This window comes from Sylvia atricapilla, chromosome 3, assembly GCF_009819655.1.
Source record: "Sylvia atricapilla isolate bSylAtr1 chromosome 3, bSylAtr1.pri, whole genome shotgun sequence".
NCBI classification, from domain to species: Eukaryota; Metazoa; Chordata; class Aves; order Passeriformes; family Sylviidae; genus Sylvia; species Sylvia atricapilla.
In genome coordinates this window covers 48,495,442-48,520,943 of record NC_089142.1, presented here as the reverse complement: position 1 = coordinate 48,520,943, position 25,502 = coordinate 48,495,442, and the positions used below count along the sequence as shown (strand labels likewise).

Below are 25,502 nucleotides of genomic sequence, written 5' to 3'. Positions count from 1 at the left end.
GGCTGCGGCTGGCAGAAGTGAGCTGTTGCCATCCTTCAGCTGTGTAAAACCCTGCTATGAGACTGATGCCGCAATAAAAGCTCAATGAATGCCTCGCAGTAATCCCGTCCCGTTCGTGCCCGAAGCCCCAACACATAAGGGCTCCCTGGAACCTTCTCCAGGCTGAACAATCCCAGCTCCCAGCCTGGGAGAGGCACGGGAGAGGTGCTCCCGGCCTCTGGTTGTTTTTGTGGCCCTCCCCAGGACTCGCTCCAGCAGGGGCACGTCCTAACATGAAGCTGAACTACCACGTCTGTTTCTTTAGCCGAGTTTTGTCTCGGACGCTGACCTTTCCACGCTAGAGTTGCAATCCATGAGTGTGGTAGGTGAACAAGATGCCCCCTCCGGAGGACCGATCCCCGCCGGGTGTCGGCGGCCGTCCCGCCTCGCCTCGTCTCGCCTCGCCTCTCCGCTCCTCTCCTCCGGACGCTGATGGAAGGGTTCGCGGGGCGGGGCCGGGCGGGGCCGGAGTCGCTCCGGCTGCGGCGGAGCGTCCGGCCGAGGCAGAGGGTCCCGCTGCGGCAGAGGGTCCCGGCATCCTCGCCATCCTCGCCATCCTGGCCATGCTGCCGGCGCGCCTCCGCCCGGGGCGGCTGCTGTCCGCCGCGCCGCTCCATCTGCCCGCTCCGCGGGGAGCCGCGGCCAACGGGGATCCCGCCCGGAGCCCGGGCACCCCCCGCGGTAAGGAGCTGCTTTAAGGGGCTGCTCGCCGCACCGGGGGGAAGCGGAGCGGCCGGGATCGGCCCCCCGACGGCGTCCCGGGGCTGACGGGGAGATGCGCGGGCGGGCGGCTCGGGTCCGGGACGGAGAGGGCTGGGTTTGCCCGGTGGGGCCGCCCGGCGGTGGCACCACAGCTCGGGTGGTCCCGAGCGTTCTCCTGCTCGCTTGGGTACCCGCACCCGCGGGCGGCGGGGAGGTGGAATCAGACCCACAGAAACACTCGCTGCGTGCGGGGATATTCCAGAGACGGCGCGGAGGCGACTCCGCGTAGCGGAGATCTGGAGGTCTAATCCCTAAATCACTCCTCCAACGACCAAAATGGGTAGGGTTTTTCCCTTCCACACGTTATTATCAGTCATAATTCTCTCTTAGTGCCAGGTTTACGAAGTGAGTTTTTTTCCCCCTACTCTTTAAGCTGAGCAAGCTCACCGGGTGGTTGCAAGTTACAAACCTTCGAATTTTGACAAAAAAATCCTTATCTGGACTGGACGTTTCAAGACAGAAGAAGAGATTCCTCTGAGGATCCCGTAAGTGTGCTTGCATTGTCCAAGGGTAACATGGAGCTGAAGGGAAAGCAGTGGTGTGATCCTGATCCTGTGGAAAATTTAAAACTTTTCCACAGAGCTTAAAACGGTCAACTTTACAACACTGTGACTTGGAAACAAATTAGAGGGCAAGAGAATTTCCTGTCCTGGTTAGAGGTTAAGATGAGAAAATGTTCCTTTCTGGAGTCCCTAGAGCCTGAGATTAAGAACTGGGTCCATCTGAGTAGACAGCCTTGGTTACATTTATGTACTGGCTTGTTTGTTTTGCTTATTCCGAACGTGCAGAGAAGGATGTTATTGGTAAACAGTATTTTCTGTTTATGGCTTGCATAAACTGTTCTAAGGGAGTTGTCACTGAATGATTACTTGCAACAAATTATTTTTTATTATAGAATTTGAGGAAAAATAGGGAAGGAAATAATGAGAGGAGAATCCCTCATCAAGGAAAACTGAGTACCTGATGTAGCCATAGTCTCCTATTCTTGCTGACCCACTGAACTAGATGGTCTTTGAAGGTCCCTTTGCACCCAAACCACACACACTCTACAGTTCTCTGCCTTGCTGAAAACTAGCAACCCCTAAGGGAGTCAGGCATTAAATACCTGAAATCCCTCTAATGTTTAAGGCTCTCTTTTCCTAGGATGTTAGATAGCGTGTTAGACATCTCTCCAGGACACTTCTTTTTATCATCGCAGTATGTCCCTACCTTGGGTGACACATGGAGAATAAACAGTGTGCAGAGCTGTGTAAAGCGACAGCTACATCCTCTGCCTATTCTTGCTGGTTCCTGACATTTCCACTGGAGTTTGCTGAGCTGGACAGTGGCTCTCCGGACAGTTTAACCTCTCTTGTGCTGCTAGTTTCACCTTCTTCCTCTAGAGGAAGGTTCGGACAGAGCTGTAAACGCTATGCAAGTTTTCAGGAGATGTTTATCTTTATGGCATTTGCCAGTCATACAGACACATGCACAAAAATCACTCCTGGCCTGCCAGGTGAGTGTCACCACTGTGCTTTCTGGGTGAGCAAAGTATTTTTAGAATTGTAAGACCTTCTCCCCTCCCCTCCCCATAGTAATATACGAGAAGTACTTAATTGTTAGACATTGAGGCTGAATTGTGGCACTGTTTAAACTCTTGTCAAAAAAAAAAAAAAAAAAGAATAGCAAGGTGTTGCTACTTGTGAACACAACCTAACTGCTGAAGGTAGTTTGTGCTATGAAACAAATCTGCAGGCTTTATTCAAGGTTGTTGTGGTTTCTTTGTGGTTTTTTCTTTTGTTTGTTTGGGTTTTTTGTTTTGTTTTTGTTTTTGTTTGTTTTTTTTCTTTGTTTTGTTTTTTTAAAGCCCCAGCTGTTGCTGACTTCAGCACAGGTTTACCTGGAGTCTTGAATAAGGACTGAATAGCAAAGGCCCTAATATGCAATTAGAGAAGAACATTGTAAGGTCTGTTTTCCTTAAAGCAGATAAAGAAAGCAGGGAGAAAGTGAAAATCGGCCTCAGAGGAGTTTCAATTAGTGCTCTGTGAAATATAATTAGGATAATACATCAGACAAATAACATTTATGGTTTTGCTTTTGTAGCCACAAATGGATTATTGGATTAATGATCCTACGTGCCAGTCTGATGTGCAGTTTGTTTTGAAGATGATTTTTATCATTGTACAAACCAGAAGCAGTTCCTTAGAACTGCAGGCATTGTTAGTCACCTGCAAGAAATAGTGTGCACAACATGCTCCCCCTGTGTGTGCTGGCAAGGAAGGGATGGATGGTACAGCACTGCCACTCATGGGACCTGTCCTCTCCCACCACTGAACCTCAGAGCAAAGCACTGCAGCCCTCAGCCTTCGTGCAGGCTTTCCTGGGCACTCTCAATTCCCTAGCTCTGCCCATCCCACTACGTTACTCTTTAAAGTAAATCTAAAGGTTTTTTGAAGGAAAGAGAGCATTACACCACATTTACTTAGAACACAAAAATCAATTCTTTATGCAGCTACGCTTTTTATACATATAGTTGTGAATTTATACAGATGTATAAAACATATCTTAGATATATCTGTATATCTATAAAGCATTCCCATGATAAATTATGAAAAGAAAACACTGCACAGCCAGTATTATTATGAACATCTTAAAAACTGCACTCCCAAACTTCCCATGTTTGACTTGGAAAAACTTAGCTGAACGTTTTGGGACAATTTGAGTGATTTCCTTTACTGTTGGTTCCCAGGGACACGCTGCTGGCTCAGAGAGGAGGGTGGAAAAGGGAGCTGTACCAAAGCAGACTATTGGGCTATAAGATGCCTCCTTTGCACCTACTACTGCCAGAGAACAGCAGTTTTCACTACTTTCACCTTTGAGGACCAGCAAAAACAATCCTGCAGATGGAGGTGGCTGAAATCAGCCGCCCACTTTCTGTCAGGCTGCTGCTTTAGTAAAGAACTAAAACATTTAACTCATAGTAGTACAAACTGCTTAAATCAACAATCCAAGGATGTAAAGTCCTTAGCTTACAGAACACCATCCGCAGATGTAGGCTAGATATAGCAGTAATTGATTTCTACAGTTAACTTTGAATAAAGGGAGCTTGCTTTTACTTCATCGGACACCACATATACATCTCCATCTGTTTGAAACAGATAACCCTGCTTAATTTTCACTATGTTTAGAGTTTAAGGGATGATTTCTGGTGTATCTACCCCAAGCATTGAGATGCAAACATTTATTGCCTGAGCAAATTGTTTTGTCCCAGCTTAAAAAAAACCCAAACAGTCTAAATGCACTAAATGTTGTTTTGTCATGGAAAATGAATTAGAAAATGGCTGATACATAACTAACCACAGCAAGCTGAAGACGCTTCTTTCAGAAGCTAATTCTATATTTATTTTTAAATTGTGATGTTATGTCTGCAATGCTTTGAAGAGATACTTTGCCTTTTTTAATTACTCAATTCAACTACTTTAATTGCAGGCCAGAGATGCTAGACAAGGCAAGAAACAAAGCTCGAGTGAAAGCCTGTTACATCATGATTGGGCTCTCAATTATTGCCTGTTTTGCAGTGATTGCTTCAGCTAAGAAGGTAACTATGACCATGTAGCATGCTTTAAAATAACGTAATTTTGTGAAAAGCACACAAATCTAAACCAAGAGCAGCAGCTTACAGCTGCCCAAGCTTCAGCTAATCTAATCTCTGCCCCCCCTGCCACCGTAGATGGCTGTTGCCCATTCCTGAGGTCGGACAGTGTTCCCTGGATGCATCCTTACTCCTATGCTGTTACTTTCTCAGGCAGCTGCACGTCACGAGTCCTTAACGAGCTTAAACTTGGCAAAGAAGGCCAAGTGGCGGAGGGAGGCTGAGCTGGAGGCAGAGGCGAAGACAAAGTAACTTCGTCTGAAATGCTGAATGTCCCCGGAAAAGCAAAATTAACTGCTGCTGAGAGCAATTAGTGAGTTTCACCCCTAAATGGACAACTGTATTATGCACAACCTGGAGCCAGTAAGGGCAGCTATGGCATCACAAAAAGAAAGGGAAGGTCTCTTTCATTAGGAAGATAGTCCAGATGCTTGTTGCTTATCATTAAAACTATTTAGAATGTTTTGCATATTATTAAAAGCAGTAATTTGTTTTAAAGGAGATGAGGTAGTTTCCTAAGAATGTCAGGTACCTTTGGTTAGACAACCAGAAAATATTGAAATTCAAGTTTTCTGTCTGGTGACAGTGCATAGTTTTTCAGTGGCACAAATTGCCACCTGGAACTCATTGGCACCAATGCTGTTTTCAAAATGGTATTTGCATTTTTTAGTTTTATGAAGCAACACTTATTGAATCACTAAATATAGCCAGCATCTGTAAAATAGGTTTTATTGGTTTCTGTATGGTATTTGGAGATTTAACATTCCATAATATTGCATACTACTTATATGTGTTCTGTTACAGTAATGGGCCTTTGGCCTGGATTTAAAGATGCACTATTACTATCTGAAGTTAATACAGATAATTTGGTTTCCACACATTATATGAAGACATTGTGCCATAAGTAATTAGAATTTCTCATTCCAGATTTCAGTGAAATCTTGAGGTCACAGTTTAAGTCCACATAACAATTTGCAGACCCATTACAAAAATCCTCTGTTGTACAATTTAATAAATTTAAACCAACTGAGAATTAACCATGGAGGAAAGACAATAGTGCATCTTTACTATTTTTTTTAAGATAGGCCCGACAATAAATAGTTTCCAGTTGCAAACTTTTTCTACAGCAAACATTTCTGTGTCAACATTATTACTATTTTTTGATTGCTGCTAGCAACAGTGTGTAAAGCAAATATTAGAAAATTAAAAAGCTGTATGAACCAGTCCTCAGACAAAAGTGCAATGATAAAAAAATTAGATATGATTCAGTGTAACAAGAGTAGGGAACTAATAAAAAAATCTTATGCTCTGCATAGTTGCATAGATTAGCTAGTTAGTATTCACATGAGCAGAACAAATGGTACCCTTTTAATTAAACCCAAACCCCTGTATTTTTAAACAGATTTCGTAACTGATGGGGCACTTCAGATGGCATATAAAATGCTTAACTAAAAGAGATTTTCATATTACAGTTTTGTTTCTCTCATCATACTAGTTTCATCTGTTTAGTTAACATCATGATAATCATGCCCCTACATGCAAATGAGTACGCCACAGCTGACTTTAAGTCATAATCTTGGGTTTTATTTTGTTCATTTATGTGCTTTTAACAAAGCGTGTTATAAACCCAGTGATAAAATAGGAGAGACCATCCTGAATTTTCATGAATATTTTTAACAATATCAGGGTAAACCAAATGCTGAGTTTAAAGAAGGATTTTCATTACCCTAAGTCCATGAATTTTAGCTCCCTTTCTAGCTGTTCCATTTAAATGGTATCAGAGGCATGAAATAGTTTGTCTAAATGCATAAAGTGCAGTCACTAACCATCCACAAGATAGAATAATATATCCACACAACTGAAGACATTCTTTCAAAACAAATATAATACTTTAAATGTCCCCTCTTTTCTTTATTTTCAAGTCTTTCAATTAAGATTTTCATAGTTCAGATTTGGTTTAAATTAGAGAGGCTTATAAACGTAGTTTTACAGGGTTCTCCAAATAAAAAGCAGGCACAGCTGGTTGTTATCAAAACAAGGTTGTTAGAAACAAAGGAATACCCTGTTACCTGAATAATTTTCTTACACCAGAACACTGAAATTCAGTATTTGCTTGTAATCTTAGTAGAATTCCATGATTGTTACCCTGTTCTTTGATAGATGGGGAGACCATGGCAAAGAATGAAGGTTGGTGTATGAAAACCTAAAATTGTGATAGTAAAAAGGGCATTAAGTAAAATCACCTAACATTATATGAAAATTTGGCAGCTGTACTCAATATTACCACACTATTCAAAACTGTTGTATGCTGTACAAATCTAGGTTTAAAGTGTCATTTGCTAAAATATTTCATTATTCAGAGTTCGTAAAGTAACAGCACTCCTATATACACTTCTTACACTTCTATCTTCCACTAAAAAGACTTCAAAGGGAGGTTGCTTCCCTCCCAGTTATATCTTAGTCAAAACTGACCATTAATTTTAGAAAATCCACTTCAAGTCCCACATTCAATTACAATATAGAATATATTGCTGTAACATCAAAGTGAAACATCTTAGAATCTTAACTTGCGTGTAAAAAAAATTCTAAATATAAAATGGTACTGTAAATGATACCACCTTTAACCTGTATTTTTCAGTGCATTAAAATATTATTTAGTGACAAGCACAGTGCCATGGGTAAGTGATTTGAAGTTTGAATTGCAGCTTTTTATGAAGCATGAAATGCTCTCATATGTCACAGATTTCACTTAACCCAGGAGTTTGATGTTAATACATTAATTACAGGTAATAAAAAATAGCAATACTTCAGAGTTAATCCAAAGTATTAATTTCTCCAAATGAGATATACTACTAATACACCAGAAACACTACTTATATGCAAGTCAAAGCAGAGCATACATTTTTCTGTACTCAAAACTGCTAACGTAAATATTAGAATTCTATTTCGTTTAGTGTTTAACAGCAAACACTGTATATTGTAGAGCCTAAATATTTAGACAATAACTTCTAGTTAGTTTTGGTGTCCACATACTTAATGCTATTTACAGTACAACAAACTTTTCCTTCAACTGGAGTGATTCACTATTCATTTTTCACTGCAGTATTTCTATTGTCTTACCAAAAGCAAACCAAATTCATTAACCTAAAGAACAATTCAAGTGGCAGTAGCATACCTGGTCAGAAAACAACACCTATTGTCTAAACTTTTAAGAAGCTATTGTACTAAAAGGCAAACATTGCAATGTTTCTCAAACTGAAATGGTGTTACCACATCTTGACAGAAGACAGCTCTAAAACATCAGCTTGGTGATTGATGCACATCACCCATCTGTCATTCCTAATTGCAGCTTCCTTGTGGTAACTGCAGCGGCTGCTTCCACTTCAAAGTACTGCAGTTGTGGCTGACTCGTAATGCCATTTAGCAGCTTTCATAACAGAACAAACGTCAAATGACCAGCAAGGTCTCTGCTGATTCCAATTTGAAAACCTCTGATATAGTCCTCTTCCCACATAATTCAGAAAAAACTTTTTCATATATTCAATATTATATTAGGTAATTAGCATTATATATGTATATCTATTATGTCTTTAAATATGTTTTATAAATAAATTCCAACAGTGTGTTGTAAAGTAAGTAATGCATAAAAGTTTCACAATTTAAATAAATATTTTTCACATTCCAATTCAGCTTCTTACAAGCTCATCTTTATTTCATGCCTTAGATCTGAAGCAATGTTTCTGCTTCAATACAAGAGGTAGATTTGATAGAGACTGGGCAAGTCAAGCCTACTGCCAAAAAATTCAACTGTCAGTAACTGTATTGCTGATATGAAGTTTGAGACTACATGAAAAATTCAGAACTACTACCTAAAATCCTACCAAGTCTTAGCTAAACAGTTCTTGTTAAATCACATTTAATGCTTTTAGACATGATTACTCACAGTTGTCTTCTGTACATAAGAGATAATGAAGAACACAAATACAAAACAGAGAACAGTTGTCTCTAACACAATGTATAAAAGTGCATGAGCTGTTTCTTCATCTATTTCTGCAAAACATATTCTGCTTTTCCTCTAACTTTGGCCATAAGGAATAGACCTCTGAGAAAAAAAAATCCAAACCATACAAGTGTTTAAATTTTATGCTTATATTCACTTCAGTAGTTTAGAGCTGGAACCCCTCCATTGGAGCCTCCTGCTGTTGAAACACAAATTGCTGCTGACTTTCATCCACCTGAGGTGCAATACTAGAGTCCTCTTCTTCGACACCAAAATAATGTTCTATGAGTTCAAAAGCCTTTTGGTAGATCTCTTGGTTTTCATGCCTCTGAAGAAATTCAATTTTATCAAGTCCTAAATTCAAAATAGAACATTTTCAAAAATATAGTTGTTTAAATGAATGATGAATTCAAATAGAAGCAACTTCTAGTACAGCAGTACCTCTTAAGACAAAAAGATGCAATCCCAAATCACCTCAATTAATTTGATATCACTGGTTCTTAATTTCCTAACCCATGCATTTCTAGTTTTTATTTTCTGCTGTCCAAAGTCATTTAAAAACTATGCTAGAAGAATTTCAATCAAACTAATACCCCAAATTATGTTCTTCTACTCTTAAATCTTCCCCAACTCTAAATTCTATCTCCACTCATGCAGTCGTCACTGGACACAGTCTGGTATCTTTTCTGAATTTAAAATTTAAGATTTAAACTACTACCTTTTGGAAAGATTGCGATTTTGCAAGTAGAAGACATAAACTCTGCTCCCTTGATTGAATTAAGTACTAGGCAGTCAGTTAAGTTGATATAAAATTCCTGTTTAGCTTTTTAAGGTAATGTAGTTTCCACTTAGATTGGATTAGAAAGAGCTCAAATGAACCCTTCTGATGGCGGCAGAGGCCAAAGCAAAGAGGGTGACAAAATCACCTCTTTTTCTTACTTGAACTTATACTCTACAGCTTCAGCAGCCTATGCTTAAGTGCTAAAGGAGTTAACCCCTAGAGAGTCAATACTTAAAACTACGAATGGACAGAAAATCTGCAATACAATAAATTCCATTAAAGTCTTCAGTACCTATTCCCCTTATGCATTTAATTGCTAAGTTCTTCAAGCATGCACTTGATTTAAAAAATTAAACTCTGTAACAGGCAATTCAGATGTAAAGACTGCTTTACAGAAAAGTTAGGACCATCTAGTCAGATGTAATGTGGTCAATTAGAACCACAGTTCTTTTAGTTACTGCCGGTTTCTGAAATACAAATGTCTGCCAATTTTGTTTTGTCAGAGCTACAAAAAAGGCAACTCTCCATATAAATAATGACAGTTTCATTATAAGCCAATTGTAAAATAATCCAATCATGAAATTCCATGAATTAGTTTTGCTAGAATGCCTTTATATAGTGGTTTAATTCGAGAACCTTTATAAGCAACTTGACAAAATACTTGCAAAAATAAAAAACTTATTTAGTTTTATGATCTGAAGTTGATTTTTCTGTTACTGCTATTTACTATATTAAGAAGTGATCCAGTTTTGGGATCAATTAAAAAAAACCCTGATCTTACATTCCAGTTGGTAATGAAATCGTAGCAGACAGGACTACGTATTAAAGTATTAAAAACTGTGTTTTGAAATGGCTGATAAATTAACGCAAAACATGGTTCCAATAGACTGGGACATCTGTGTTAAATCCTACTGTGAATGCTTCTCTAGAGGGACATTTACACTGACTGCAGACAAACACCTATTTTCTGCATTTAACCACTTTCCCGTAAATATTACCTTAGTTAATTCGTGATACTTTGTGTCTACTTATGCTTGGAGTAATTCTTATATTAAAACGTACCTGCAAATTTCAAAATGACAATGCTTTTGTTTTTCCAGCCTAGACTAAGGAAGTTCAGGTATGCAGTTTTACAAGAAGTGTGCTCTTACCATAGGCTTCCTCTATGAGGGCACAGTAAGGATTAATGCCAATTCCATTTTGCTTTGACTCCTGTTCTCCAAGACGCAGAATATTTTCAAGTCCATTTAATGCCACCTGTACTATTTTTGAATCCATCACAGTCAGGAGGTCACAAAGAGGCTTGGTACAACCTAATGCTACCAAATACCTTTAGAACAGAAAAAACAAAAACAAAACAAAACAAAACCCCAAAAACAGAGGAAGAGGAAAAGAACAGATAATTGATACTTTTGCTAAAGAAGTGACTGAAATTACCAAATTTCTAAAACGTGCAACAATACAAAGAGAAACTTAGCTCAAAATGAAATAAATAATACAACTTATCTTAAAAAAATTTAATGTGTGTATTCCTAATTGGAGTGTGAAATCTGTTGTATTTTTAACTTCTTTTTACCTATGATCTTCAGGTGGGTTTAACTGGATATAAGAGAAAAAATTTTAGCAGGAACTTATTTTCTCAGGCAGTTGAAATTTCTAGTTGTAAAAATAGCAAGTAAACACAATAGATACATGTAAGAACACTGAGCACTGTTCTGTGCTAACACAGTCCACACTAGCAGTCCATGAAAATATTATCATCACACTATAAAGAGAAGGATGTAACTGTAAATGCAAAGACAAAAAAATCGAGATTCTGGGTATCCCACTCCTTTTCCCAACTTCAAAAAGAAATTGTGTATGCACCTTCACCTGTGTCTTTGCTTCTAGCATGTAAGTAAAATGAAGACAGCAATCTTTGCCTAAATATAGTTTAATTCCATGGTATAAAATTATCCTGCAGTTAGGCAGCAGTACCCTGAGGACATCAGGAGGACTAAAACTTCACGACACAAATAATATAAATGCATTTTTGATGAGAAGCCATTCTTATGCTATTATATGCACATCTACTATTTGAAGATCCTGAATGAAAATTTATTTTTAAAATGCTAAGTTTTGAAATGTTACATTATATAAGCAATTAAAATAAAATTTAAAAAAACAAAACACTTTCCTTTGTTATCCCTGTTATCCCCCTGATAACACTTCCTGCTTATAACAAAATCAGGATTAGTTACATTATAAATAAACAAGAACATACTTCTTTCAACAGATCTCCCAAATATGCTGGAAAAGTTATCACATCACTTTCAGTTCTGGCTTCCAAATAATACAGTAACTCTTAAATCAAATTATCAGCTACTAATTTAAAGTGTCCATTATTCTACAGTATTCAGAGAAACCAGAGAGTATTTTATTCTAGCAATTCTATCTTTGCAGCATATAAATAGCTACTGACAGTAAAAGTTTAATCAAACTCTGTTCTGAGCAGGAGTTTAGACATCTGCTTTAAAATAAGACTGATAGTGAGTTTAAAATACATGAAGAAACCATTAAAATCCCTGAAGTTTGTCGCCAAATAGACAATCCCACTGCACAAGTTTTCTAAAGAACCCTCTACAGTTTTCCACTTTCAAACACTGAAACTGTTCATCAACTGTTCCAATTGTGTTTGACAATATAATATCAGCTGTGGAAGATTAGCCTGTGAAAACTGTAGGTGCAACATCCCTGAAACAAAGTACTAATCATTTATTCAGTTTGTTGCATGTACTTAGATTTTTCCAAAATTCTAAAATTTAGAATTTAGCCAGTAAAATTCTAAAATTCTACATTTAGCCTCTGTACAGAGTTTCAAGGAAATGAGGCTATGTTTAGGACTTTGTTGCTATGATGGTCAAGATTCAAATGCAGAAATCCAAATGCCCTACAGAAGATCCTTAGGCAGCAAAAATAGTAACATAGACAAACTTACCTGATCTGTTCAGGGGTTCCTCCTGATGTTGCATTAGTTATGGCCCACGCTGCCTCTTTTCTGGTGCGAAATTCAGCTTTTTGAAGAATTTCAATCAATATTGGAAAAATATTTGCATCTATAACAGCCTAAGAGATGAAATTGTAACATTTTATAATCAATAATAAAGATTTCAGAAAACTTACAGCCTTAACTACAAGAATTAGTGATGCCTGCTGATATCAAAGCAAAGAATATCTTGTTTAGATGATGCCATACAAGCCAGAAATGCTAAACTGAAATTCAGAACTATTCCAACATTGCAGCAGCCATCAGAATACCTTGGGGTTTTTATTTCTGTTTCTGGTGGGCAGAGCTTACAGTATTGGCCCATTTTAAAATCATACAACACATACTGAGTTTTTGAAGTGAACAAAATTTTCCATTTTACTGAGGTCTGTGATCTCCATCGAGACATGTCTATAACTGGAGACTTCATTTCATGTTTTAAGTTACATCAGGAAGTAGCATTTTCATCTCTGATTGAAACAGAAGGGGAAAGAAATGGGAATATGTACTCTGATTCAGAATTCTCAGTTTTATTGATCAGAAGCTTTTTTCAGATAGTTGTAGACACCTAGAACAATAGTCAGTATGCAGTAATTTCCACAAGAATACAACTCAGTGTTGATGATATCATGTCAATCCAAGCAAAATATTCACCATTTCCAAACTACTTCACTTTTCACTGGACAAATTTGTAGTACAAACTGTGACAGCTATTTCTATTTAAAATAATATCTCAAAGTTTAGAAGAAAACATTTATGTTAGGTAAAATTACAGACAATTAGGACTAAAACAAATAATAAAGAATCAGAGCAGTATCTAGTTACACCTTCTGAAGGAAAATGAAACAAAGTAGTAAAATGAAAGCAAAACCGACCAAATAACAAATTCCCTGGCTTTACCTGAATCTGAGCTCTATTTCCTGCAGTTATATTAGAAACAGTCCAGCATGCTTCCTTTCTGATAGATTCCTTGGGACTACTAAGCAAGTGCAAGAGACATGGTAATGCAGAGCAGTTTAGAATCACCTAAAAAAAATTTAAAAATTGAAAACTCAGTTGTACTATACATATATATAGCCTTGTGCAATTTACATACATACATATATATGTGTATATACAAAAAAGCATTTTACAGAGGATTTCAAAAGATTTTGCAACACATTTATATTATATGAAGTGTCCTATCCTGCAAAATTAAAGTGTTCAATGCTGTAGTGTGACCAGATAATCCAGTAATTTGAAAGGATCTGCCTTCAATTAAGTTCAGACCAAAAGACTGACAATAGCAAAACTAAGTAACGCTGCTCAAAGCTAAAATATGGGTAAGTCAAAATGATCGACAAGTGCACATCTAATTTGTATAGTTATTTGTTAATTTTTTAAGAGATAATGTTTTCCATTTAATTCCTTAGCAAAATCCTTTCCTCCAGAGCTCACAATTTATGCAATTAGCATGTTTCCCTGTGTTCTTTTTACACTAGTACTGTCAGCCTTTTAGAGAGAATTACTTTTAAAGTAGGACCTGTCCTATTTCCTGCATTGCTTCAAAATCAATGCCATTGCCTAAAATTAATAAAATAGATCTTTAGAATAAATTACAACAGTAAGACTATCACATACAAATTCATGGAAAAATCAAGTATAAGCATAGCTTAGAAATGAAAACTTTTGACTGCCTTTACGATTGGCAAACAGGGAACTGTAATGAGTAACTGAACCCCCTGTAAGGAAGGAATAAAAACAAAAACAACAAAAAAGCAACGAAGTACCGTACAGAAAATGATGCAATCCACTACACGAAATGCTGTAAAAAAATGTTTATTCTTGCATTAACTTCATGCCTAAAACGGAAGCCTGATCTATCAAAACAACAACACAGATTTCTAGAAAGTCTCTTTCAGTAACATATGCAGATACCTGTACAGGACATTTATTCTGTCAAAGATTTTACAAAATTCTGTCTTGCCAAATAATTTTTCTTAAATCAACTAGTCTTACCTGTGTTTGGATATCATCCCCAGTAACAATATTTCCAACTGCTCTTAATGCAGGGGATACCACCTTGTAATCATTATGCCTGGAGACAGATATTATATTGCTTGATATTACCAAGTGTTAACAGAATAATTTTGCATTTTCAGCAAACAATGGCTCACTTCAGGTGCTAAGTATCTAGTTATCAAAAACACTGTATTACTTATTGCACTTTCCTTGTTTAGCCACATTTGACTACTGCAACCCCACAACTGAATTGCTGATTTAAAGATCTCTGTGGAACAGCACAACTTAGAGCAATCTGCTCAGGAGATCCATTTCACCCAGCTCAAGTATTATTAAATACGATACTGTAACATGTGTCGTTCAATATCCACAGAAACAGAGGGGGTATTATGAGGTGTATACTAAAGCTTAATATGCTTTGTAAGCAAAATTATCCCTTTTGTGAGTCAATAACTGCAGAAGCCAGCACATGAAGTCCATATTTAGCTGCCTGATGTGTGGGGGAAGGAAACAACATAGCTCTCTTAGAGCTCCTATAGAAGAGAAAGCAATCTTCCCTCTCCTGACAGCTCTAAAAACAAGCTTTTCATGGGCAGGTGCACTGAGCTGTCTGTGCTGGGAACTGCTATCCCAGACCTACCCTGCAGTCCCATGTGAACACCAGGATTTAGTCTCCCTTTCCAGGAAAATAATGAATCATAACCCAAATATACTGGAACAGTTTAAAAGTGGCTCTAGCCAGCCTTTGGACTTCACTGAGTCTAAGAAATGCCTGTAAAGCAATTATATGTTCTAGAAACAAAAATACAACACTGAAATAAGATAAATAAATAATTTAAAAAAAGAAAATAATTTACAATTCAGCATTGGTCTTCAGTCTTTGCCCTTCTATTACTTCATGTATATGAAATTCTACATTCAATTTTGAGGAATATAAGAGTACTTTGGAAAAAACTTTTTTCAATGTCAATGTCAGGAATAATTGCAGGAGCCAAGCAACCTAGCAAGCAGCTTGAAAGATTTCAGACTGAATTAATGTTCATCACTTTACACAAAAACAAATTAAGACTTCAGGTGAGAAAACACAGCTCTATTTTAATATTAGCAGTACTATAAGACATTTATTTGGTGAGATGAAGACTTACATAAGCAGCTCTACCAATCTTCGACACACTCCAGAATCAATAACAGCTTGAATTTTATCATTGGGACCATCTGAAAGGTAAGAGAGGGCCCAGCAAGCATCTGCTAACACATCCGGGTCACTGCTAAACAACAGCCTTGATAAAACATTTAAGCAAGGAGCAACCTAGGTTAAAGAAAAACATTGCATCAAATTAGTTGTTCTGTGCTTTTCAAGTTTCAGAGAACACTCTGCAAAGGCATAAATGTGCAAAACTATTTACTGCTCTAGTACATGAGATCATTAATGAATGAAGACCCAGGTGGAACACTTTCTGATTAAACCAGATATCCAGTTCAAAGCAGCAAATTGGATAAATTCTGATTCACAGCCTATTTATTGAAAGATACTGTACTAAGTATATAATTGCTCAGCTTAAAAAAAAATCTGCTTTTATAGAAATTACTGGTGCTTTTTTCAATCATTCGGGGGCAGAATCTCAAAGTAATATAGGTGGAGGGTTTTTTTTTTTTTTTTTTTTTTTTTTTTTTTTTTTTTTTTTTTTTTTTTAATTGCTGGCTTTGTAGTAGGAGTACTGGCAGTTATTTGTAATAGCCAGCCTAGTGTAACTTACACAGCACCCACTATTCACCAGTGAAACAAGCAATGTCACATTTCAGTTCTTACTGCCTTAACCCCTGTAACTTCCACACAGAGCCAAATGAATGAGACCATCTTAAGACCATTTGGAACCTGACAGGTCTGCTGTGCAAGCCTGGGAATTTCATATTCTTTGTAGAATTTAATTCTTTACCATACATGGGTTGTGCATATTCAGGCTCTACCTGTGAGATTTTGTATTCAAGCTGCAAAAAAAAAAAAATCTTGTTTTTTCACTGCCAGAACAATACACTAGTAAAGGATATAGGTTAGGCAGAGTCATTGTGAGGTGATCAATTAACTGACACCAGAAATCCCTCCTTTTTGTTAATATTTCTTCAAGAATTAATAAGTAGCAATAACTACTAGTTAGTAATTATTAACTCATGAGGTAAACTCTCTCCAGATTAACTTTAATAGTCATTTAACCTCAGTCTCTTCTACCAGAATATCCAATGTTCAGCTTTTTTAAAGTCATCAACCTTACCAGAAAATAATATCATACTGAAAATAAGCTGAAACTCCTTCTAGTCTCTACAGTCTTTATAGCCACATACTGGAGAGAAGACAAAAAAAAAAAAAAAGGGAGAGCATATACGCTCTCTCTGTTCTCTGTCATCATAGTCTGAATTAACTGTATTTGACAGAGCAAGAAACTCAAAATTTTATTCATGCAACATGCACTCAGAATTACAGAACAAAAAAAAATATTGTGGAAGCTTCAACTATAACTCACATTCTTTACAACAGTTCTGGAGAAAATACAGCCCCACACGGTTTTGTGCTGAATATATAATTTGTCCTTCTCTTCACACCAAGAGAAGAGATTGTCTTTGCACAAGACTGTAGTCTCAAGTTTTTAAGTGGTATGATTTTATTGCTGATAGGTGCCAAAGTAGATGATTCTTCACAGATACAACAGATGGGCAAGACTGTGTGATGACATTAAAAACACAAAATGTATGTCTATATCCAGATTCAGAGATTCTATTTGTTATAAAATATTACAAATCTAAGTATTCTTTAGCTTTCTGATTTCTCAAAATTACTACTTTATTATACCTTACTGAAGTCTGGAGGTGGGTTCTTTCCTCTACAAAGATTTGAGAGCGCCCAGACTGCATTTCTAGTTGTTGTAAGACGATTTGAATTTGTTAACAATCTGTGAGAGACAACAATAACAAAAAAAGTAATTTCTCATTAAAATTTAGGTAATTTTATGACTATTGCTACCAACAGAACATCAGATCAGGAAGAGAAATTCTATTATTGGTCACTAGTTTAAATTTATTTATCTTTGTGTCTTATATGCTGCAACTATTTTCTTAAAATCAACCGAATCTGAGTAGATTATTTTGCGATTAATTTTGGGATGTCTCATTCCCAAATCACGTACATGCACATAAAGTAAACAACAGCTTATATGAAAAATCATTCAACTAAACCTTTCTGAGGGTCTTTACAAGGGGCTAGGAGATGCAACCCTGCATGAAATGAACTTTGATGTTTTCATTCAGAGAATGTGATTAGTAATAATAAAAAAAAATAGTTCCATAAAAAGTTGTAACTTGGAAGTTCTTGTAAAAAAATTAACACATTATTTTTGGTTTTGCCAAATACAACATGAAAGATTCAACACCTGAAAAATCAGGCTCACTTATGGATACATACCAAAATGTCTAAAATACTAATTCTTTAAGACCTGGGTGAAGGTAATCATGTTCTCCTGTGCTATTCTAAGCTATTTTACAAATGTTTTTAATTTTTTTATTACTTTAAGAGGTAATAAACTGAGCAACATTTGTGTTGAGCAAATTCTTCCCTGTGATGAAAATACTACGGCAAGCACATAGTGAATGCTGGAATAATATTCCTAGTGAAGAGAAATCTTCTAGTGGAACACAGCTAATGTAACAACTACTCTGATAGCTCATCTCAGGAAGCAAATAGATAAATAGGAAGACTAGAGCTTGGAGCTACTGAACAAAGGTGGAAAAAACAGCCTATTGCCTAGGCAGATGGAACCATACAAATACAAGCAGGAACCAAATCATGTCTCCCACCCCATACATTCAGAAATCTGACAACACAGAGTTGGCACAATACAGAAATTTCATACCTACGAAGTATGGTATAAAATTCTCTCCTTTTGCAAACATTGAAAAGCTTCCAGTCATGGACTAATTAAAGATATGCATGAAGCTCATGTAATCGAAAATTAAATTGCTTCTTATTATATCAGTATGATTCTCATTTTAGACAAAAACTTATATTCTTTTCAAGTAAATTCTAAGTTGAAGTTTTCATTTATCTATACATGTAAAACATATTATAGTATTAGTTTACAGTACTTACTCCAAGAGAGGTGGCAATATTCCACAGTTCAAAACAAAGTCTCTGCATTCTGCATTATCACCAGCAATGTTTCCAAGAGCCCACACTGCCTTAAAAAGCAAAGCATCCAAGTGAATTTACACATGCTTGCAAATCAACTTTTACAGAATATCTGTACTTTCTACAGCAAATATTATAGAAAAGAAAAAAAAAATCCATGAGGGAAAAAATAATGACAGTAAATTTTTATCTTCCTGGAGGCAGATCAACAAGCTAGTAGGCAAATGAGGCTCAAAGCCTCTCTAACCCCACACACCCCAAAGGAGACATTTATAACTCATTTATAATTAGTTAAAAAATCCCTCAAGAAGACAGTTACCTGCTCCTGTACATCTTCATGTTCTGAACTAAGCAACTTAATAAAAATGGGAACGGCTCCAGTTTCAATTACAACTTTGGTGTGTAAGAAAGTTCCAGACGCTATGTTTGTCAAAGCCCAAGCTGCTTCAAACTGTTGAGGAATACAAACATAAGCATGTTAAACAACTGAGCAGTAAAACTTAAAATCATGACATGAAGTATGATACAAGAGTTTCAGAGGTTAATTTTCCAACTTTTTTTTCCTTTCCACTGAAATACAATTACTACCATAGTACTCTCTATACAATAAAATATTTGGTGTAGGTGAAATCTCCATTTAGTAAGTACCTTTGGGAACTACCTTATTTTCAGGTTTTGGCCTACAGAACTAAAGAATTCAAATCACTATTAACTAGTACAAATACCTTTTGTTTACTCAGTATTAAGTTAATTCTTCTAGAACAAATGCCCACGAGGCCTAGGTGCTATTCCCAGGGAGGTGGAGACAGAACTAGTTACTCCTACCATTAATTAGATATTTCTCCAAGATTTTTTAAAAGGGCTTCAAACATGCCTTTTAGTTTCCTGTAATTTTTCTTTCCTAAGATTTCATCTGAAAAGTACTACAGTATATTCAACACTTAACGAGACAGATCCTGCTCACACATCATTGCTGATGATCTCAATATACCACTCTGCAAATCCTCTCAAACACCTCCTGCTTTCAACACCCAAGTTTATGACCAGTTGAGTACATGACCCTAAAGACTACTGTGAAATTCACAAAGTCAAGTAACATTTTTAGCAGCAATAATGAAAACACATGGCTTCAGTAGTGAAAAATGATTATATTTGGTTACTAAAACCCCCCACCAAACAAAACAACATGTGCATTCCAAAGCTCTTTTGGAAAGGTTTCTAATCCCATTCCAAACCCCCACTCAGTAAGAGCCGAACTCACTTGCAGGGTGTAATTTTCACTCCTCTCCAGAAATTTCACAAACCTCTGTACTACTCCTGGTTTTTGAATTACTTCATCTATAGGTGGATTAGGCTCTAAGGAATAAAAACAAAAATATCTGTGTAAAAAGACCAAATAAATTACTATTTCAGTATGACAAAAACCATGAATATGATTTGTAGATCTTATAATAATTTCATTCAATTATTTTCTTTTCAAAAGGAGTCACAAGCTTTTCACTTGAGAATACTGCAGGATCTTCGCTATGAAGTGCTATGTTACAATGTAGTAAACACCCTGTTACACATAATAACAGTAACACATACTATTATCCGTTTGGATGTTAGTAACATATCACAAAACATGTTCCTTCCACCAATAGATTAGGTTGGTGGAAGGGCAATTGTGGTTACTGGATACTATTTTAAAAGACCAAGCACACCTTTACCTATCATGTCATACACATACCAGCATCACCTTAAGATTGCATGTTTTACAGCCCCAACAAAAACTCTTCTTTGCCAGCCATGTAATTTTTTCTCCTTGAGTAGAGAAGGGGGATGAGAAGCTGAATCACTGCAACAATTACTCTTAAGTATGTTAGGGCCCAGCTAGTTACTGCCCTGGCCACCTCAATCAAAAACATCCTTGTTTTTTCACTTTATCTGAAAGACTTAAGGTCAAAATAATGAAGATTTTTGAATTTACCCATTAGGCCAGAAAAAAATTGGCAGTTTCTGTATAAACAGAACTACAAGTGTCTGCAAGATCTATTTTAAAATAAAACATAAATAAAGGTTAACTGACTCTAAGTATAATTCATAATAACACAGAAAGAAGAAAATAGAAAAAACAGGCAATGTTTACTTACCTTTAGAGAGCAATTTTCTGAATTTCTGAGTTGCTGTGAGTTGTTGATCAGGATCATCTGAAAAAATCATCTGTACCATATCTACTGTAATGACTTCTTCCTAAAAATTCAAGGAAGATTTCTTATGGTGTAGTACCATGCACACTAATAGGTAACATTCTAAACACACTCTGAAGTATTTACCTCTGGAATAGGAACAGTAGAGCTGACATCAGGATCCTGAATTGGGCTTTCTACCATGGATTCTTCATTTCCCGGGAGAGACACATTCCGGCGTTTAAACAGCTGAACAAAGGGGAAATTTTTGGGAGACATCAGGAGTTACCAAAGTGTGGGTACTGATGATGTACACTTGAAGAAATGCTTTCACCAATACCAGTCAAAGAACTTTACCTACTCTCCTTCCTATTCACCAATGCAAGGGGAATTCTAAACAAAAGTTTATTTAAACATAAAAGAGAAAAATGATCATACCTGTATCTTGAGAAACTGCACAGCAACATTTCAGATACACATTTAGAACTAAATTCTTACTAGTTATAAAGCTCCATATTTTTTTCCACAAGAGAAAGAAGGTACAGATCTTTTTGCATTTAATCTTTTATCCCTTATAATTAACATGCATTTTAAGCAAGAAATAGTATTCTAAAGCTACTTTCCCCTTTCTCTAGTTTATAGGTTAAAACCACCAACACACAGGCAATGTTTATGTTTCAGCACACTGCATTCCTCCCTTCTACAGAAGACTACTAAGCAGCACCTGTATTTTATACCCAGCTGAGGAAAGATTAAACCAGAAACTAATTTTCATCTAGAAGAGAAAAAATAGTGTAGCTTCGAAGTGAATTTCCAAACCATGCAACATTAAACATTCTCTATGTCCAAAAATTGCTTTACAATTGGCTGCACTCACTGCCTATGCTCAGAATACACACCAGCACTGTAGTATTTAATAAGCTATATTCAGGGAGTGCCTCTTCATTTTCTGACATACAGGCAAAACATTCACATTGGCCTGTTCTCTTCTAGATACCAAATCTAAGTTTTTATCTGCATTTCAGTACTACACTTACAAGCAGTGTAACCAAAATCTCTAAGAGTATTACATTTGTACCTTTAGAAAGAAGTTATAGATTCTCAGTCTATTGAATAAGATCTCACCTGTAAGCATAATGAAACCAACTATAAACCCTTCAGTGTTGCCCCTCTACCTGCCTACAGATCTGGGTTTCTGCTGTTCTACATGTCCAAAATTGCCAAACAACTCCATGTTTACATCCAGCTGCATTCAACAGAAACCTAAACCAAGGCACTCTCTCCTCTGTTCAATGCACTTATGGGTTGGGCATAATTCTGGATACAAAACGATTACAGAATCCTGCATGCAAATGAGGCTCAATTCCATTTAAACCCACAAAGGAAGAAGAAACAACCTTCCACTTTTAGAAGACCAGCCATTCTTTCTAGCACTCAGCAAGGACACAGAAGCTCTTGGTGGAAAATTATAGACTTGTTGGGGCTTTCTACCAGACACATTTTATTCTGGAGCACAAGTGGTCTCATCTCCCTACACAAACTCATTCTCAGGGCAGGAAGAGCTCAAAAACACTGGGGTTCAACAAACTAAGACCAGGCAAAGCATAACAGAGTCTCACTGTTACAACAGTCAGTATAGGAGAGGAAACACCCATTATTTTCATAATTTATCTAGGGAGCATTTACTACAAAACATATAAACAAAACTTTCAGCAGGAAGTGCAATGCAGTTCCCCATTCACAGGTCAGTGGTGTATATACCACACCACTTCTGACTCTTACCCCTTTGACCCAAATAATTGAAATTCTTTTTCCATGCACCACTTTCCCAGTAGAAAGGTAAGAATTCCCACCTCAGAGCAGACTGTAGATCAGAGTCTGGGACACTCTCTAGGTTGCGGGAGACAAATTCACCCACTTTAGACCAAATGGAAAAACAAACTACATTCCTTACCTTCCTGGCAAGAAATTACCAAACATTTTGTGAAGAGGAACTATGACAAACTATCAAATAATACAATGTTCCATGTAACCATTAAATAAGACAATGTTCCACGTACTCTGATCACTAATAATTCAATGAGAACAACTGCAAAAGTTTATATAATAGTTCAGGGACACTAACTGGTAGCCACTTTACCAAAGTTAGTATAGAAGAGCTCTTAGGCAATTTGAACCATGATATCAAAGATGAAAATAATCCTCTCCCTTCACACAAAAAAACTTTGACACCAACTCTAGCAGAGAATGCAAGGATTCAAATTCTTACTGGAAATATGAACGTTCTTTTGGTCTAGTCTCACATGTTTAAACCTAGACTACTGATTAAAATTAAAAGGCACAGCTCTCTCCTCTGTGCCCTAGTAACTTGAAAGGGCTTCTGTTCATTTTTTTATGATCCTATTGAGAGATGCCTGGAGCTTCCCACAATTGCAAAAGAAAACAGACATTCAACCTGGCAGTCCTGAGTTCCACTCCAGAGGATGAGTCTGCTCAAGTCCTTTCAGGCTCCTGAATCCAGCTCCACAGGCACTGAACAGTGAACAGCTCACCAAGACACTTACCTGCTCTTCTCTTTTCTGCTTCCGAAGCTGGATGCCTTCCTCCTCTCTTCTCCTGCGCATTTCTTGGGGATTAAGAGCATTATTCTTGTAGCTTTTCATTCTGAAGTTATCTTTACCCGGGCTTGCCATGTTGTCTATTGAAAAAATACAAAATTATTCCAAAAAGCCAAACCTGCCATCTCTTGTACTACGGAAATACCTACAGCAGCGCTAGAGATTTCTGCAGTGGCGATACCCAGCTCACCAACACAAGTCTTTAATGCAGAAATCACACAAAATCTATGCTTAGATAGGCATTTCCAAACTGTAGATTAAACTACAGTTCATCTCAAGGAGCAGATATGGCATTAAAGGGCATAAGCTACTGAATTTTGATTCTCTCAGCAAACAAGCAAAGAAATTTCCCTTCTCCTCTCATAAAGATAACATTAAATATATTACAAATAAGGACAAACCCAAGAAAAATCCCTGCAGTAATTACTGCTTTTTTTTAATACCTTATGGCATTGTTTCTTTACTTTTACCATCTCAGAAACATAACAATCTAAAGGCTACACTTTTCCTTCTTAACTGTGTGCAGGAAAACAACTTAAGGGTCAGTAGCACCCAAACAGTCATACTCTTTTTAATTTTCAAGTAACAAAATTATTGTCTCACTCCAATTACCAGTTCTTTTAATGGACTTAGAAGATTAGAAACTGTCATTTCAGGTATATCAGTTGTGGAAAGATAAAAGTGATAGTTCACAATTCTGTCATCAGAATGATCAAACAGAGTGGAAAAGGTTGTTAAAAGCATGGTGCCTTTTTTTAAAGCTGGAACTGAAGCCTTCATCTGAGAAACAACTGTCAAAAACAAGACTCTACACAAACTATCACTGGTCTGGAATTCTTCTACAAGGAGAAAACAAGTAAACTACAGCTCCTGAGCTGTGCACAATTCTCTGGCAAATTCCATGCTGAGACACTTTGTTTTGGGGTTTTTGTTTGTTTAAGGTTTTGTTTTTTATCAGCAGTACCAAGGACCACTAAGCAATAAATACAAGCTGTGAGAGGAAAACTGCAGACTTAGGCCGACATCAAAACAACACCACAAGGGCTCGGCAGCCTGTTTCACCCAAGGATTTGCTTCACAAGAACCTAAGTACACTACTGACATCTCTGCACAACAAGGCTAAGTGTGCCACTGTCCAAGACAAATTTCTAGCAATAGTCATGTAACTTTATTTTCCCAACAATGCTACTGGATTATCTAGTTCTAGAACACCATCCCTTTCTTACTCGTTCATGCCTTGCTAATTTAGTTGTGCCAATGAAACTGTCAGGCCAAGAAATGGACTGAACAAGAGAAATGCACATTCAAAGTAACCCAGTCACCAGATCACTGAAAAGTTATAGAATGTCAGGTGGAAGGAAGGTCTCATCAAAACCGTTTTCAAAAAGAAAAGCTGAGAAGATTATAGCTTCAGTCCCTCCACAAGGCTTTTAATATAGCCATCATAAGGGCAAGAAAACTGGAGATTTCTGGTTTCACAGTTTCTGCATCTGGATCCAAGCAAGCTTCATTTCAGTACTACAAAACTATACCCGTTTTAACATCAAATCCCTCTACCCACTACATCCTGCATTGCACCCACTTGTTGTGCACAGACCTATCGTACTACTTCTATTTTCTTCTCCTTCTTGTCTAGAGCTCACTACACACGGCACCCCGCCGTCCCTCCTGCCGCTCCCCTGCCGGACGCTGTTCACAGGCGTCGCCCCGGCCCAGCCCGCAAGGACTGAGCGGTGCGAGCCCGCGGGGACTGACCGACCCGTCAGCCCGAGAGGCCGGACACTCACCCAGCCCCGCGACACACAGCGAGGAGCGACGCTCTTCACCCACGCCCCCAGCAGAACGGGTGGAAAGCCCGCAAGGCAGGGAAGGGGGAGGATGGCAGAGCCCTCCAGCCGGAGGAAGGCGACACCCCGTCCCAGCCCCGACCGAGCTGCCATGAGGACAGTACCCCGCCGGAGCCGGCGGACCGGCAGACCGGCCTGCGTCGGGGAACCCGACTGCACCGGGCATCCCGCCCCACAAGCGGGGCGACCTCTGCTGCCCCTACCCGCCGGCTCTCAGCGCCTTTCCCTCCTTACCCATCGCGGCGGACACGCCCGGCACCCGCCGCCGTCCACACGCGAGATCGCCGCCCCGGAGCGCTCCGCACCGGCGGCACACACCGATGCAAGATGGCGGACGCCGCCCCGCCGCGCGCCGCACTGGCCGGGGGGCGGGGCCCGCCGTTCCCAGCAGCCTCCGCGGCAGGCGCCCGCCCCGGGCCGGGGACCGGCACTTCCCGGCGGGAAGCGCGCGCG

At 38.1% G+C, this 25,502-nt stretch overlaps 2 protein-coding genes and 1 long non-coding RNA gene across 5 annotated transcripts in view; 1 reads left to right on the top strand and 2 right to left on the bottom strand.

Moving 5' to 3' along the window:
• The window catches only part of LOC136359053 (uncharacterized), a 945,479-nt gene that overhangs the window by 553,941 nt on the left and 366,036 nt on the right, over positions 1-25,502 (bottom strand). The window lies entirely within an intron of this gene.
• On the top strand, positions 370-5,657 carry FAM162B (family with sequence similarity 162 member B). The gene is made up of 4 exons (XM_066315289.1): positions 370-720; positions 1,175-1,286; positions 4,270-4,378; positions 4,586-5,657. The coding sequence occupies exons 1-4, from the start codon at positions 375-377 to the stop codon at positions 4,682-4,684; spliced, it is 666 nt and encodes a 221-aa protein (XP_066171386.1). The 5' UTR covers positions 370-374; the 3' UTR covers positions 4,685-5,657.
• On the bottom strand, positions 5,146-25,414 carry KPNA5 (karyopherin subunit alpha 5). Of its 2 annotated transcripts, none has more exons than XM_066315288.1 (14): positions 25,284-25,414; positions 23,149-23,282; positions 20,732-20,833; positions 20,549-20,648; positions 19,678-19,772; positions 18,736-18,867; positions 18,378-18,466; positions 17,085-17,184; positions 15,385-15,548; positions 14,237-14,315; positions 13,139-13,264; positions 12,191-12,318; positions 10,365-10,543; positions 5,146-8,786 (listed from the first exon to the last, which is right to left on the bottom strand). In XM_066315288.1, exons 1-14 carry the CDS (start codon positions 25,285-25,287, stop codon positions 8,599-8,601), a joined length of 1,620 nt encoding a protein of 539 aa, XP_066171385.1. In that variant the 5' UTR covers positions 25,288-25,414; the 3' UTR covers positions 5,146-8,598. The 2 variants fall into 2 exon arrangements, with proteins under 2 accessions (XP_066171385.1, XP_066171384.1); XM_066315287.1 differs by lacking the exon at positions 25,284-25,414 and adding an exon at positions 24,990-25,202.